General features: G+C 39.5%; 2 protein-coding genes across 9 annotated transcripts in view; both read right to left on the bottom strand.

Moving 5' to 3' along the window:
- Positions 1–18,283, bottom strand: part of LOC309493628 (complement C3-like) — a 528,795-nt gene that overhangs the window by 336,397 nt on the left and 174,115 nt on the right. The window lies entirely within an intron of this gene.
- The window catches only part of LOC309494715 (complement C3-like), a gene marked incomplete at its 3' end in the record, with an annotated part of 130,628 nt that overhangs the window by 95,852 nt on the left and 16,493 nt on the right, over positions 1–18,283 (bottom strand). The window contains exons 4-5 of the mRNA XM_082164126.1: positions 4,110–4,180; positions 3,825–3,913 (exon numbers count right to left, since the gene is read on the bottom strand). Coding sequence (XP_082020252.1) covers positions 3,825–3,913; positions 4,110–4,180 — 160 coding nt within the window. The remainder of the gene's footprint in view (positions 1–3,824; positions 3,914–4,109; positions 4,181–18,283) is intronic.

Below are 18,283 nucleotides of genomic sequence, written 5' to 3'. Positions count from 1 at the left end.
TCGTGTAGTCCCTACTGGCCGTTTTTTGTAGTTCTTAGAAATTGATTTCTTTAAAAGCAAATATCTCCCTTTGCTTTAAACTTTGAAAGTTGTAACTTTGCAGATGTTGTTTATGCTCAAACAGCAACATTACACACTAACTAAAGTTAGAAAAGTGAAATCGTGTTTTACCACCCCTTTAACACTCTTGAGTCTGGAGTCATATAAACTCCCAGGAGAGTTCAATTAACCCTGGAGTTTTTGCTGTTGGACCTCAAGGTAACTTTTTGAGGGTCAAAAAGCATTAAAAGGTACATATATGTACCGTTTCTTTTAAAGGTTAAGGTACAATATTGTACCCTTGAGGGTACAGCCCCAGTGACAAGCCATTGTACCCCTAAAGGTACAATTATGTACTTTATTTTCTGAGAGTGTATGTAGAGCCAGCCCTGATTGGCTGCTTGAATCTCAATTTAAAATAATGTCCAGTTTGCGGTCTTTCTTTCTTTTGGCCATTGGTGGAGAAGAAGTCATAGCACGGTTACTCATGGTTCAACCGAGGAGGTCCTTCAGAAAATATCAGAAGCAGGAATAGAAGTAACCGTCGTCGAGATGAAAGGAGATAAAATGGACTTTCAGGCAAATGACACTTGCTCCGATGATAATAATTTATATGTCACAGTTAGACATTGAGTTTAAAATGAAATGTTGGAAAATGTGAAAATGAAAAGGATTTAACAAACTCTGATTTTAATTCAGCGTGTGTGTAATATATACATATCATTAGTCAACGATTGTACCCTGTCAAAGCCAATTTTGTACCATTTTTGAAGGGTCCATTTTTGTACTGTTAAATAAAGGTACAAAATTGTCACCACAGGTACAAGACTGGTCTCTTAAGGTACAAATCACAAGGGTACCCTTGAGGGTACAGCCCCAGTGACAAGCCATTGTACCCCTAAAGGTACAATTATGTACTTTATTTTCTGAGAGTGTACATGTCAAATAGTAGGAAAGCCCATTCAGACTGTGCCACCTGCTCCACTTCGTCCTATTCCGGCTGTAGGTGAACCTTTTGAATGTGTCCTTATAGATTGCGTTGGTCCACTTCCACAAACTAAATCTGGTTCTCAGTATACTTTAACAATTATGTGCGCTGTCACACGATTTCCGGAAGCAATACCGTTATGGACAGGGCCGGCGCTCCGCACACGCACATCACGCACTGCGCGTAGGGCACCAAGTGCTTGGGGGGGGCACCAAAAAATCTGGGTCGTGAAAAATCATCACAATAGGGTACTAGTATAAATAACAAATAAAATATGTCTAAAGCATGTTAATATTGGGTTTAAGTGGTCGTTCAATGAGGCCTATTATATGTTGATCCGACGAAAATTATGTGTGTCCAGTGGTAGAATTTTTGCCAAGCGTGTCAGAGGTTCTGAGTTCTAATCCGCACTCATATAGTTTTTTTTTTTTTTTTTTTTCATCAAAACCGATTATGTTTTTTAGTGGTTGTATATCAGGCAGGGACACTTTTTGTGCTTTTTGTTTTCTAATTGTACCGGAGCGAATAGAGAGTCTCTCCACAACGGATTGAAACGCGCGTCTGAGTGAAGGCTGTGCGCGAGCCAGAAACAAACATAGTATCCGCGCCACTGATCGCTCGGCAACGAGCACTTTGTATTTGTATCCACCAAGCATTTGTGCTTAGGGCACCCAAATGGCTAGCGCCGGCCCTGGTTATGGAATATAACTGCCAAATCCATCACCAAAGCTCTAACACATTTTTTTACAACATTCGGATTGCCGAAAACTGTTCAAATGGATCAAGGTACTAATTTCTTTAACGACTACGATAAGGTCCAGTTCTGGTTTATTTCTTTACTCTTGGCTGACATGTGGCATTGCTATGCAGAGGTGTAAAGTCCAGGTTCAGAAAGTAAAAGTCCTCCTCAGTATTTAGTTTCAATCACCTGCACAGCAAAATCCCCAGTGTTAAATTAACACTCCTCAGTGTACATATGTGTCCACACTACAGAGTGTTAAAATTAACACTGAAGCAGTGTTGAAGTTAATGAGATAATTAAGTGATTAATTAAGTGATGATTGGTCATTAGTGGTGACACCTGATGATAACAAGCAGAATCACTGAAGGAAAGAGAAACAAGAACAGAAAAAAGAGAAACACAAGAACTACTGACTTCAAGCCATTATTGCACTTATTATTTTACCAGTTTGACTTTATTTCTGTCATACATCTACACACGGTCTTATTTAGATTTAACAGACGTTTAGATGGTAATGTTTTATGGAATGTTTCGTTTCATGTCACCATTATGGTGGTCAGTGTTTGCTTTAGTTGGGCTCTTGACCCTTTGCTTTTTAACATTAGTATTTCTCTGGCTGCTCCAACTCTGTGTTTATAAAGCATATGTGTTGTGGCAAGATAAACTATGACTTTAGCTGTGTTTCCTGCAAGCATCGCAAGCCTAATTTGATCGTATAGACCATTTGTTGCAGTTGGTTTGCGATCAAGTTAGGCTTAAGATGCTTTTGGAAATGCAGTCCTGGTTATGTTTCGATGATGAAATTACTAGTGACCTAATTCACTGATGGCACCCATCATAATAAACTGATTATCCAAATGTTTTATTATTTTTTCACTACAGTAGTTACTTCCAGCAATATTTTAATGATAATACTTAATGTTGCAGTGCATGATGGGAGCCACCAATCAGAACGCATCAATGGCTCACATCATGCATTGCAGCATGAATAAATTATGCAGCTGAATTGTCCTGTAATTTTCATTGTTTTTTTTCTGTTGGCTTTTATTTTGCTATTGTTTTGTTCTGACTTTAGTATCTTGTTTTGTGATGTTCAGAGTTGATCTGTTCGTCACTAGTTTGTTTATTGTCACCATTGTTGAGATTCATATGCTGATTCTTGATGTCTGCGTTTTAACACAATAACTTCTTTGCGCAAAGTATTTTCAAAATTGTTCATATTGCTGTTGGATCTCAAACTGTAGAATCTCAGAGCTACAATCACCAATACTAAAACGAGACATCAAGTATATAGTCAAAGATTTAGACTCTGAATGACATCAGTGAATCAGGACACTACATGATAATGTTTTTATCATCAAAACATATTGTGAGCAGGTCATGTTTTCTCTTGCAGTAACAAATGTGCTTTATAAACACAATGTTGGAACAGTCAGAGAAAAACTAATATTAATACAATGATAAGGGTCAAGAGCCCAACTAAAGCAAACAATGACCACCATAATGGTAACTTGAAAAGAAAAATTCCATAAAACATTACCGTCTAAATTTCTGTTGAATCTCAAGAACTTTTGTCGATGTATGACAGAAATAAAGTCAAACTGGTAATAATAAGTGCAACAATGTGTAAGTTGTAGTTCTTGTGTTTCTCTTTTTTCTGTTATTGTTTTTTCTCTTTCCGTCAATGATTCTGCTTATTAACATCAGGTGTCACCACTAATGGCCAATCATCACTTAATTAATCACTTAATTATCTCATTAACTTCAACACGGCTTCAGTGTTAATTTTAACACCCTGTAGTGTGGACACATATGTACACTGAGGAGTGTTAATTTAACACTGGGGATTTTGCTGTGTGGATTTGCTAATTCAGCAGGAGAGAGAATTAATTAGTGAAATCAGATGACTGAGTTTATTGGTTGAATAAACATATGGCAGGACTTCTACTCTTTGACCCCTGGATTACCCACCTCTGTTAGACACTATAGGCAAAAAAAAAGTTTTGTCGGTTCACTCGAGTTTAGAATCTTCAGTCCTGTCAATGGTTTACATACCTGGTAATCTCAGGAATGGCATATTGTCCAGATATCATCCCTTTCAATGCATTTAAACTTTGTGACGTAACTGTGATGCCCTGCGGATTCTTAAGATACACAGAAATCAGCATTAATACTGTGATACTCATTACAGTGGAAATATCATGAATGCATGCGTGTGTGTGTGTGTGTGTGTGTGTGTGTGTGTGTGTGTGTGTGTGTGTGTGTGTGTGTGTGTGTGTGTGTGTGTGTGTGTGTGTGTGTGTGTGTGTAATAACAGTGTGCACTTATAAAAAGATGTACCATGATCTCCACCGTGACTCCAGACTGGAGTGGTTTCAGGTTGGGCGTCAGAGAGAAAATCCTGTATTTGACTGCAAAAGAGGTCAAAGCAAAAACTGAAATAGTTTTTTTTCCACAGATTCAAACTCTGATATATGCAGCAGTCAGTTTAATAATAAAAAGAATTATGTCATGTTGATGTAACATGATTGTGGTGATGCGATCAATCATTATAGTGATTAGGAGTGGATATGGTACGTTCGGTGGACACAAAAGGAGATGAGACTGACATCTAACTAAGCGCGTCATTCTGGGTCCTGGGAGTAACGTCATTTTTGGCGCGCCGTGTTTATGTCCAGGAGTGTGTGGCTGACACGTCGAGCAATGTTTGTCTTTGGGAGGCCTTAATTTGCACGCCATCGAGTGCAATGGGCGGTGTGAGTTGCCATCCGCAGTGACACGGGGGCCAGGAGGTCAGGATGTGTTGCAGCAGGCTTCGTGGGCGCTGTTAGGCTTCATGTGACCCTTTGTTTGTCATGTGAATTAAGATTACCTGCATGCGGTAGTGATTATTCGAACTGGAGCGCTTCTGAATGGATTGGATTGTGTTCTCCTCTGCAAGCTGCCTCTGCCTTTTTCCGGAACGGCGCATTTGCTGCCGATCTGTATCTTTAATCTAACTGCCTGACGATCTAATTTCAGCGAACGAGGATCTCCTTGATGACCGGAACGATAGCGCGTTTACAGCCTGTGTTGACGCATTTACATTTAGTAGTTTCCAATATTGACCTTAGGACTTGAGGAGTACAGTGTCGAGAAGCTATACTGTTTTGTCACTACTATTGTGTTTTATTGTGAATATTATGTCTCTTTGAATTTCGTTTTTTTTTTTTTTTTTTTTTTTTTTTTGGTGTGTTTTGAATGTTCTTTTGTATGTAAAGTTGTTTTTGGGTGTTTTGAATGTTCTTTTGTTATGTAATCTGGGATTACACTTTATAGGATGGCGCTGGGCTGACAACAGGAGTATCAGGCAGTGAGCAGTTGTCATCATCGTGCGACAAACTGATTCTTTCTGGCAGCATGTGATAAGTGTTTAATCGACAAACCATTACGTGGTGTATATGTGTGTTTGCTTGTATCTCATATTGTTTTCTTTTCCATTCAGAATTGGGGTGCCAGTACTAGCCAGAGTCCTCTGTGTGTGGTGGTGGTTCGGCTATCGGTCTGCAGTGTTCACAGTGGGTTGTTTGGTGTTGTGTGGTGAGAGAGCACGAGTATATGGAAGTAAAATAATGCCAAATGTTTTTGAAACAAAAAAGCCTGTTGAATTGCACTACTTGAAAAAAATAGGCATTGCATTAACCATGCTTGCATTTTAATGCATTGTATTTTTAGGGCTTGCATTTTTATGGGCTGAAATTCAGCATGGTTGAATATTTAAGCTGTAAATATTTCAATTCAAAACATTTCAAACACATTTTCATTATTAAAAATTCAATAATCCATATTCCCCTTTCATATTTCACTTCCAAAATAGTCAAACTGTTTAAAAAAACATCCTACAATATTCAACAGGCAATTTTTGGTCCATTTTATTTCGCTTTGCAAATTCACTTCCACAAATTCAGTGGTTCAAATTCGACAGAAAATTCTACGTTGACATCCAGGAACTGCAGGAAAAGCAGTAGATTGCCGAGCATACTCTCCATCTGCTGTTATTCAACCTCACCAGCAGGAGGTGCAAGCGCGTGTTGTTGACGAAAACAGAGCAACAGTTAGAGCAAGCCATTCATTCATAAAACTAATTTACAGCAATGTAAGTGTATTTGTGATTATTATGATGACTGTTTTATGTTAAATTCAGTGTCTTCATGGTTACTTTTCCTGTGTAGCCTACATGCATCTTTCTCTACCGTGAATGAGATTATAATGTTATTCCCCCGATGCGGATATACAGATCCAATGTTACATTTGAGGTTGACATATATTTCTCTTGGTTGTTTAACGTTAGTTGCCTTAACTTTATATTGTGGCGATGTGCTGCATGCAGTAGGCTACTAGGGTTTCCCTCAATACTTCAGGATTCCCCTACTGGACATAAAACGCTTAACGTAGCTTAATGGACTAATACAGTGATATTAAAAACCAAACTCGCAGGCAAGCAGATGGACTCAGAATATGAACTTAACACGCAAAGTTTAATGCTGAGCATTTCCAAGTGATATACTGGCATAAAGTTGGCTTGACGTTGGACAGTCGCACATTTAGGGGCCGTCTCTGAAGTGTATACGACATTGGTATACACGTTTCTAACTTCAATAGCATTTATAGAACGACTATACACCAACAAAACCAACTGTAAAGTGTTCATGTAGGTGTCAGGCATACTGCGCACCCTTTAGATTTTTGATATTTATTCAAATAAATTGAAGTTTGCTATTGAAGTTAGATTAGAATGCAACTAGTTGTATGCAACTTTAGAGACGGTCCCTAAATGTGCGAATGTCCAATGTCAAGCCAATTTTACATTTAGGCTAACGTTACATTTAGTAATTTAGCAGACGCTTTTATCCAAAGCGACTTACAGTTAAACTAACGGAGGACAACAATATACAAGTGCTATGACTCTTCCCAGTTTAATTATGAAGTACACGTAGGCACACTTATAGCGTTTTGTTCCGACGGAAGGGGAATCCTTGAGTATGATGAGGTATTAAGGGTAAACCGATTTAATCCCGTTCATGGTAGAGAAAGCTGATAACATGTAGGCAACACAGGGAAAGTAACAATGAATTATTGAATGAAACATAAACACAGCTTTTGTGTCTTTATCATCTTAGTGTTGTCGGGGGGGGGGGGGGGGGGGGTTCACCTGCACCCGAAAGGTATATTTTTTTTACCTAGTTTTTTGTAATCCTTAAGGTGTCTAGTAAAGGAATTTTGATGTTCCCCACACAAATTATTGTCCCATATGTGATTTTTTATATTCATCTTTTGTGTCCGTGCTTGATTTTCGGCCGTGAAAAATACAAACAATACATCCTACAGATACAATCCATCCCATTTTATCTTCATCTTTGCATGAGGAATTGATAGATATGAGGATTGTCATGATTAGATGATGTATTGTATGGTGCATTAAAACTCAAATGCAAAAAAATGTAAAAAATCTGTGACATTGGATCACTGGAACTCTTCCCCTATGGACCCTATTGATATATGTTTTCAAACTTTTGTATTTCTATAGTCTTTATGATGTCTAATAAGCAAATGTTGATGATCCCTACTTGAAATATTGTCACATGTTGGTCCAAATGAACATCTCCCATAATAAGGAGTTACTATTCAAACCATTATATTGGTATTATATTTATTGAAACAAAACAGAAAACCACTCATATAGTCAAATATGTGTATATATAGGGTATAACAAATCCCCATTAGAATAAACTGAAATAGAAAAAAAGTGATTCTAATCAAAGGTCAAAAGGTCAAGGGCAATGATGTCTATTCATCATACACTGCAAAAAGAGATGTGTCAAAAAACAACACGTGACTGTGTAGATAGCATTTTGACACATGTTGTGTAGATTTTAGCACACAATGTGTGTTAAAATGTAACTCTGGATAGAATAGCACTGGATGGAGGGCAGTTTGTGTTTATGAAAAAAAATATAGGTATATTTTATATAGTATCCCATAAAATGCTCTAAAATAAATAAAGCAATACATTCAAATAAATAAATTAAATCTTAATTCATAAAAAAACTAAAGAAAATAAAGATCAACGGGTGTTTTTTTGCAGCCAATCACATCATGCCTCTTTTTCAATGTCTTTTTCAAATGCTGCTTTCACTTGTTATTAATAACCAGATTAACTTTATTTCTGTCAGACTCTACAGAAGCTCTTATTGAGAATGAACAGGTTTTGGTGTTGATTCATTGAATGTTTCATTTAAAGTCACCAGAATTGTGATTAGTGTCATCTTTATTTGGTCTCTTGACTAGGGCTGGGCGATTTAAATCACGATATTGTTATGCGCATCTCGTCAGTAAAGCCGGTTCCTTGATTAGTAGTAAATCACCATCACCTGCTTTCAGATGAAGCGGCATTTAAGGCTGATGAGATAATTAAGTGATTCATTTAGTGATGATTGAGCATTATTGAAGACACCTGATGTTAACAAGCAAAATCACTGAAGAAGAAAATCACAAATTGTAAGTTACCATTAAGGTGATGGGTGTTTGCTTTAGTTGGGCTCTAGACCATTATATGTTTACTTTAATATTTACTGTTGATTGTCTGCTGTTATTGATTTATAACAGTTAAATGAACAAAGTAAAATGATATCTTATAGTGTTGGTTGTGTTTTGACACAATCATGCTGTGATCTGAAAAAGGAAACTTATTGAAATAGTTTGGTTTAACTAGTTAGCAGCAGTTTTGTGATTCTTCAGCTTATGATTATCAGTACTATACTTATAATTCAAAATATTTATTAAACATTGTTCTGATCAAAAGACATTCAGATAAATTCATTTAAAACACAGACATCAATAATCAGCCTGTGAATCTCAACAATGGTGACAATAATAAAGCATGTTGCAGTGGCTGCCACCAATCACAACTCATTAATGGCTCCCATCATGCATTGCGGTATGAATAAATTATGATCTGAATTGTCTATGTAATTTACTTTTCCTAATTGAATATTCTGCTCCTCACCATTGTTGAGATGCATAGACTCAATCTTGACATCTGTGTGTGCCAACTTTTAAGAAATCCTTTATATTATATAAAAAATTCTGGCCATTTATGCAGATTCACAGTTATGCTGTAACCAACAACATAAATCGAAGTCAGAAAGAAGGATCTTAATGAGTTCAGTGATCAAGTTCAAATGATGATTGTCATAATATAACCAACACCATCAGATCACTTTTTTTTCTTTGTTCATCTGGCAGTTATAACTCAGATACAGCAGCCAAACAAAATCTAAAGTTAATAATATATGGGTCAAGAGTCCAACTAAAGCAACCATTGATCGTCATAACGGTGGCTTACAATTTGAGATTTTCTCCTTCAGTGATTCTGCTTGTTAACATCAGGTGTCTTCAATAATGGTCAATCATCACTAAATTAATCACTTAATTATATCATTAACTTTAACACTCTTGAGTGTGGACTCATACACTCCCAGGAGTGTTAATTTAACACTGGAGTTTTTGCTGTGTACAAAGAGCCGTAGTTAACTGACAAGCTGAGCCATATCACATTAAATATCGCTGGCGATACGTCCGCGATATTGATGCGATATGGCTCAGCTTGTCAGTTAACTACGGTTCTTTGTAGTAAATGCCGCTTCATCTGAAAGCAGGTGATTGTGATTTACTACTAATCAAGGAACCGGCTTTACTGACGAGATGCGCATAACAATATCGCGATTTAAATCGCCCAGCCCTACTCTTGACCCTTGACTCTTTAACATTAGTTTTCTCTGATTGTTGTAAATGTGTATTTATTTTAACACATTTGAAACAGCAGAAAAATCATGAGAAAAATATGTTTAGATGATAATATTATCATCATGGACATGTAAGATTGTTATGCTCAGCAAGAGTTTAATATTTTAAAGATGAGTGTAATATATAAAGGGTGATATTTAAACAGATTAGCATATTGCAATTAACTTGACTAATTTAACTAATTTAATTTTAAACACAGTTTGTATAGAACCTTACAGACTATGGTATCAAACAGACCTCAAGAATCAGCTATGAATCTCAACAATGGTGACAAACAAAAAGCTTCATGCTGCAATACATGCTGGGTGCACCATAGTACAAATCTCATCCATGACTCCCAGCATGCATTGCGGCATGAAGCTTTTCGTTTGTCACCATTTTTGAGATTCATACGCTGATTCTTGATGTCTGTGTTTGACTAATTTCCGCCACAAATTAAAATTTTCAGAAAACATTTTTTTTTTATTCTGCACTGCTGGATAGCATGATGTAGTGTCACAAGATCGTTATAACTAACAGCACATAAATAAATGAAATACACACCATCCACATACTCATAAACTTGATCAGATCAACACTTGCTGATTATGACATCAAGAAACATCTGATCATATTTTCTCTCACCATAAATGTATTTGATTAAAATACAGCTAAAGCAGACAGAGAAAAACTAAAAGAAGAGTAAAGGGTCAAGAGCTCAAATAAAGGAGCCATTAATCACGATTCTGGTGACTTCAAATAAAACATTCAGTGAAACATCAACATCTAAAACTCAGTTAATTCTCAATAAGAGCTTGTCTATGTAGATTCATGATGTCTAAACCATCCAAATGCTCAAACAAACTCTTTATTAAACGTCACTGGACTACATAAAAACAAGTTAACAATACGTTTCAGTGTTCGTCCAAACACTCAGTTATAAAAACACAGGAAGTAACTCTGGCAAATACACACCGACTACAGTCACATGTGACACATATCTGACACAAGTTGTGTAAATTAGTGTGTAAAAGGTTTCAACACACTTCTGTGTAAGAGGAATAACACATTAGTTGTGTTAAAGGTAATACAAAATGTGTAGTCCTTATAAACACAGAGATGTGTTAAGAATCGACACAGGTTGTGTGTTAAATTTGACACAACATGTGTTGTCCCTGAGCACACACACTACATGTGTTAAAATCTACACAACATGTGTTGTCCCTGAGCACACTCACTACATATGTTAAAACTGACACAACATGTGTTAAAATCTACACAACATGTGTCATTTTTAACACATCTCTTTTCAGAGGTTGTGTTGTTTTCAACTCATCATTTTATAAGAGCGCACCGACACTCACCATCACTGTGAATGGTATGCAGTGTTTGCTATGTTCTCAAACAAACAGGCCAGTGTAAATACAAGTTATTTATATACAATATTTTGTCAGTTGCTACAATTTAATTAAATTCAAAGTGCAAACTCGGTGAACTGTTATCTCTTCATTAACTTTTGTCAAAAGCAGCATTATCAATTAGGGGTTGAAGCGTGAATAACTGAATAATGTCCAGTACAGTGAGTCTGTCCAGTCATTGAGCTTGAAACATTGTGTTGTACTTTGTGTGCACATGCATTCTGTACTCAACTATTGATTAAACGGTTAATATTTTTGCATCTGGCCCTTTTGCTTTATTTTTTAAAATGACACAATTTGTGTGTTAAAATTACTTACACATTTATTGTGTTAAATTTGACACAACATGTGTAGTCCCTGAACACACTCACTACATGTGTTAAAACTGACACAACATGTGTTGTCCCTGAGCACACTCACTACATGTGTTAAAACTGACACAACATGTGTCATTTTTAACACATCTGTTTTTAGAGTGTACAGCAGGTCTTCATAATCGACCTCTTGCTCCTCGTCTTCTTCACCATCTCCATCCATCTCCTCGACTGTTTCCTCCAGCAAGTCAGTGAGTAAAAGTGGGGAGGATAGGTCCACAAGACCACACTGGTTCCAGGGTACCCTCTTCAGTCTTTTCCCAGCCTTGGCCAGGATCATGGGGCTTGGGACACCAGAATATCGGTGTGGCTGCTCTCTTGTATTTGGCCAGACGGTGGTTGACACGGTTGATGTGTGGGACCAGGTTGTCTCTGCAGGGCGGGAGCCGGGACAGATCCACCTTGAATCTGGTGGTAAGCGTCTCATCCTCTTCAATCATTTTTTTTCAGCATGATGCTGTGCACGTTGTTCACAGATTTTTCGCGGGCCTGGCCATACATTACACATGTAAATACCTCGATGTCCTCCACCACATCTGGCTCCACAGACCACTGATCAGTATTACAAAGTCACAATGTATCAATACCTATGTTCAGCATTAATTGCCATTACATGCTACAGAATAACTGACTAAAAATACTTGAAGGCTGCATGGTACTTTGGATTACTCTGCAGCTTTTTCAGAGGCCCAACCTTCCCTTTGCCTCTAAAGGTACTTGTAACGTCTGCGAGCTCTCATCCAGTCTGCCACAGCAATATCTGGTATCCTGACCCTCTTTTTCTTGTCAAACCACTGTTTCATCCACTTCTGACAGTGGGGGACTGAGGCTTTCACTGGTGTGTGCCTGTCGAGTGGTAGGTGTAACTCCCTACCCAGCATGAGCGAGGCTGGGGAAACCTCTGTGGTTGAATGATGGGTAGCACGGTAGTGTAGCAGTGTTAGACGTATGGCTTGTTTAAAGGAACAGCCCTGGGCCTGATGTGCTCTGATGCCATTTTTTAGGGATTGATGGAAGCGTTCCACCCCGCCGTTTGCCTGTGGGTGATACAGGGCTGTATGGATGTGTCGAATCCCCCTGTTCTCCAGGTATGAAGTAAACGCCACAGATACAAACTGTGGACCATTGTCGATGGTAATGGTCTGTGGAAGGCCCCAGCGGGAGAAGAGAGACTCCAGAAAGTCCACAATGACCTGGGAGGTGACGGAGCCGGTAGTGGTCAGCTCAGGCCATTTGGGGTGTAAATCATACACTACGACCAAGAACCGCTGATAGTGGGAGGTACCGTGGATCTCACCACATATGTCTAATTGCAGATGCTCCCATGGTTTTGAGGGCCAGGCCAGGGGTTGCAGGGGTGGCGGGGGTCGACGACCAGTCTTTCCACTTACAAGACGTGCTGAGCATTATTTAACAAGGGCCTCAATGTCTTTGTCTATGCCTGGCCACCACACCAGGTCGCGGCATCTCTGTTTAAGTTTCACTATTCCCAGGTGGCCCTCATGTGCCATGGCCAGCACACAGGCGCAAAGGGCCCCTGGAATCACGGTGCAAAACCCACGCGCCACACATGTCTCATTCCAACAAGAGAGCTCCTGCTTGACCCGAGAAAATGCTAACAGCTCCTCTGGCAATTCCCATGACCATCCCTGACGAATGTAGATGCAGAGCTGGGAGATGACTGGATCCTGTTCTGAAGCTGCCTTCAGTTCCTGTAGGGTGACCGTGGACTCGAGCGGAGTGTGTAGCGTGAGAATAATGATGTGGTTGACGCTGGTAGGCGGGGCCTGGGCAGGAACTGACCGAGAGAGAAGGTCTGCAATGACATTATCCCAGCCCCGGGTAAACTGTAGAGTATAGTTGTATTGGCGGAGGCGGTCATACCAACGATGCAGTCTCAGGGATGACTGCTTTATTTACTGCGCGGAGGTCCACACAGACTCGCAGAGCCCCTGTTTTCTTTCTTACCACAACCAAATTTTAAATCCATGGTGAAGCATCAACCGGCTCAATGATACCGGCATCCAGCAGCCGCTGCAGCTCAACAGACACTCCATCCCTCAGGGCCAGTGGAATACGGCGCAGTGGCTGGACGACTGGCGTCACCGAGGAGTCAATGAGGGGTTGATGGGCAAAAGCAGACAGACAGCCCAGCCCTTCAAACAGTGATGACCACTTCTGATGCGGTCCGGCAGCGACAGTCATAATGGCATCCCCCCTGTGTCAATGAGTGAAAATCCCAATGCCATGAACAGATCCAGCCCCATTAAATTCACCCCTCGTCGGGCCACATTGAAGACAAAGGAGGGCAAGACCCTAGTGCCATAGCTAACAGTCACTGTGATGGACCCCAACAAGTAAATTTTTGAGTTACCATACCCATGTAGGACAGCAGTGGGCATGGACAGTGGACAGGAATGAAAGAACTTATGGTATGTACTGGCATTTAGGAGGGAGGCACTTGCACCTGTGTCTAGCAGCAGGGGAATACACACTGTGTTTATATTCACTGTACATGACTTGAATTGCATGGGCCCTGATGTTACATGGCGAATTATGGTGGATGAACCACGGGGAGTGTGTGCATCCGACCTGGAGGGGGCAGAGCGGAACATTTTTGCAAAGTGATTTTTCCTGCCACAGTTACGGCATGTTTGGTCATTAGCTGGACAGTGCCGGGCTCTGGTGGCATGTGTGTTTGATCCACAGTTACCGCAGGAAAACTGCCTTTGACGCTTTGAGGCCCTTGTTGTCTTGTGAGATGCATGACTGGGTCTGGGGCAGAGTCCTGCGACGACGGGTACCCGCATAAAAGTGGCTAAAACGGGTGGATTGTGACAATCCTAAAATTCACGGGCGGGGACGCGGGCGGATAATGAACTTCTTGCGGGCGGGTAGCGGATGAAAAATATGTGCAATATTTGTATGTCTAAATTACCATTACACATACGCAAATATGTGTTTTAGTCAGGCCATCCTTAAAAATATTCTTGTTTGCCCTAACCCGACCGACTCTGTCAATTTAGGACCGACCCAATTCATTTTTTTTCCCCTTTTTAGTCCGACCGACTTGCCGGTTGTAAACTTGTGTTAAGACCGACCGATTTTTTTTTTTTTACTCTTCAAACAACTGATACAAATGCAATAAAATGATATTAATTATATTTTAGTAAGTCTTGTGTATATAAATTGCCCATATATAGGCCTGGCCTACGTACAAACATATACGGTCTTTCTTTTAAATAAAAACCGGTGGCGTCATCTATGATTATAAGGACTTTAGGCTATATGCGAAATGAAACCGAAATCGCGACACTCAGGGCCACGAACCTACAATTAAAACTTTCACAGAGATCTCAAACAGGCATTAAAAACACCAAATATTAAGAATTGGCATATCAAGCAAAATAATATTCGATAAATGATCGAAAATCGCAGCCCCGGACTTCCACATGCTCACCGGCAGTGTTGGGGTAGTTACTCAAAAAAAGTAATTAGTTACTAGTTACTAGTTACTTCTGTAAATTGTAATGAGATTACTTTACTAGTTACTGCATTTGAAAAGTAACTTCACTACTTATTACTTTACTTTCCCATTTCTTAATTTACCCTGTAGATACGGACAAAAATCATAGCCCTATCATCACTTAGCCTGTCCGCATAGTGTTTATAAATGTAGCCTATACAAAATGGCATGTAAAACCATATGAAAGAACAATATCCATGTCTGCACAAAGAAATATGCCTCACTGTAAAATCCACAGACAACAGGATAAAGGACAAATGTCTGCGGTGGTAGACACATAATCAGGGCTGGACTGGGACAAAAAAAAATCGGCCCTGGCATTTTGGCCATAATAATAATAGCACACTAATATGCATATATTGTAAAACAAATGCACTGAAAAATAAAGGAAACTTTCATAATTAGTTTTGTACTAATTTCTATACTTGAAAGAGATATAAGCACATGATCTTTTATTTTGATGGAAAACATGGTTTACAAACGCGTCTCATTAAATTTATAGTAAATTACGGTAATCGTCAACTATGCAGATGTGGAAATAATGTGTTACTGGGTAATGGGTTCCTACACTCATGACATCCCATACACAAAATAAATATATTTGAAATATATTTTCAGAGTATATTTTGGAATATATGCAAATATTTGAAATTGGCCCAATAAATATATTTCACACTTAACATCATATATTTTTGTTATATTTCAGAATATATTTCAATGTATTTGGAATATATGCCACATATATTTTGACACTTTTGGGGACCCATACAGAAAAAAAGTACATTGAAATATATTCTGAAATATAACAAAAATATATGATGTGATATAATATGGTGTGAAATATATTTATTGGGCCAATTTCAAATATTTGCATATATTCCAAAATATACTCTGAAAATATATTTAAAATGTATTTATTTTGTGTATGGGATAGCCTAAGTGTTTTGAAAGTAACTGTTAGTTCTGCTTACCGCTGGCTCTACACTTTCTCATGTCTGTCCTGATCCTCATCATCAGCCACGGGAGCTGATGAAGGTCCTGCTGCTGCAGAAAACATTTTGACACAGTTTACAGTGTCTGCTTGAAGGGTCTGTGTCTATTTTTCACGCTAATTTTCTCTGCACATTCCTTGCGTTTCTTCTCCATCTCTCAGACTATTTTGACAGATACACACTGAAACACTTGTACGCTCGCTCAAAGCCCAAAGGGGGAGGTGTTTAAAGATGTGATTGGACCAGCCCAGTGTCAATCAAGAAAAGATCCAATGGGCCAAGGTGTTTCATGGGCCGGTCAGCTATCAGGAAAAAAAAAAACTGACGAATACTTTTTTTAACTAATGCATTACACCGGCACGCACTTACTTAACCCAGCGCCGCCAATTAAGCAAAACGAATGGGCCGCCGATGTACGAGTTTTATGGTCCGTTAAAAAAAAAAAAAAAAAAAAATTTGAGATGTCGACCCAAAAGGCACGTCAGCCCACTGGGAATCTCCCGGTAGTCCCGATGGCCAGTACTTGCTGCCTGAGCATATAAAGTGCATTTCACGCGAATATTTTGGTCCTTTCGAGCAATAAACTGAAAGAAATGTGAATATCGCCACTGGCCGAAACCCCCTGTCCGTCTCCTCCGTCTCCATTTCCCGCTCCCCTTCGCACCAGCAGCTACGTCACTCAAATCGATCTCTATGACAACGGTGCCGCGCGCGCACACACACACACACACACACACACACACACAGACAGACATGCACGCAGCACAAACAGATCAGAGCTTTACACGCAGGCAAACACGAATTGGGTAACGCAGGAAAACGCGTTCCTATAGTCTAGTAAAGTAGTGTAGTTACCGATATTTTTAGTGTAATGCGTTACTTTATTTCGTTACCCAAAAAAGTAATATCGTTACTGTAATCCGTTACTTTGTAACTCGTTACCCCCAACACTGCTCACCGGCAATGCTCCGACATTAAATTTCTCTGTAGCCCTGTCATTAAAAACATTTAAATTTCATGTTGATTATATGAAAAGTGAAAAGCATGAATAAGATAAGATGATTCCGAATATCGGGAGAAAAAATGCAGTGGGCAGACATGATTTTGGCCATTTCATTAAGTTTGTTTTTGTAGAAAACCTTTCTTTAAAGTGAATTTCGTTTCGTATTAATTGTATCTTAATTTTAATCAATGTTTCATCAACCAATTTCCTGGATTTAATAAATAAAAGGTAAATATAGCAGGCAATAATCACGACACGGAGGCGCGGGCACGTGAACTTGAGTCTCGTCTCTTAAATGAACCGAAACTCAGCGTAAGCTACTTGCCTCACAGACCTGAGAAATAGAAAGCATGAAATGTCTACTTTTAAACAAAACAATTCAAAATAAAAGAAAACAGACTGCTCTCTGCTTATGCAATCCGTCTGAAATGTGAATTTCTCTGTGGCGCGTTCACTACTGCGAAGATCGCGAGTCAGTCAGCATCGTCAACTTCAAATTTGACACAGAAAACACGTTCGGGTAACGGGCCAAATATTAACGGGTCTGGGCGGGTGCGGATTTAATTTTGATATTATCACGGGTGACGGGTCGGATCTGGTGCTGAACTTTGCGGGTACGGGCGGGGGCGGGTCTCCAAAAATGGACCCGTGCAGGAGTCTGGGGCTGTGTCTGGTACAACCAAACCAGAGCTAGATGGCTGCTGCTGTTGCTGGTCATGTGACTGTGCTCTTATGCATACTGCTTGGCTTAATGATGATTCTGTCTGTGTTAATTTAGCTGCACATTCTGCTGCACTTTCAATTTGGAATGCAATGGCAACAGCCTTAGCTAGTGTCAAGTCGTCTGATTCGAGTAGCAACGTCTCCCTGATTTTAGCCTGTGTAGTGTGCTCAATCAGTTGATCGCGTATTATCTCGTCTGTCAATGCGCCGAATTTACAATGGCTGGCTAAACCTTTTAGGTTGGAGACGTACTGATGGACGGACTCCCCTGGTAGTTGGTGTCGTTGTCTAAACATAAACCGTCTCAATAAAGCACTCTGTGGGGCAGCAAACTGGTCTTTTAAAAGTTTCACTGTCCCTGCATAGTATGTATTTGTCCCGTTGCCAGTTAACGTCTCCAGTACCAGTTGTCCCTCGACTCCTAAACAGTGCCTCAGCAATGCTGTTTTCCGAACTGCACTCACGTCGGCTAGTCCCGTAGCTTGTAGGTATGTTTCAAAAGACTGATGCCAGCGATTCCATGGTATTGTAGGCTCACCGGGAAGTGCGAGGAAAGGAGGTGGAGGAGGAAGAGAAAATTCAGCCATCCTCCTCGCCAATTGTGTATAAAAAAGGACGCTGGACGAGAGATTTATGCATGCAACTCTTTACTTT

The sequence above is a fragment of the Leuciscus leuciscus genome (genome assembly GCF_965113295.1).
Source record: "Leuciscus leuciscus genome assembly, chromosome: 3".
Classification (NCBI taxonomy): Eukaryota; Metazoa; Chordata; class Actinopteri; order Cypriniformes; family Leuciscidae; genus Leuciscus; species Leuciscus leuciscus.
The sequence above is the reverse complement of the archived record's forward strand: the minus strand, read 5'-3'. Positions and strand labels throughout refer to the sequence as shown.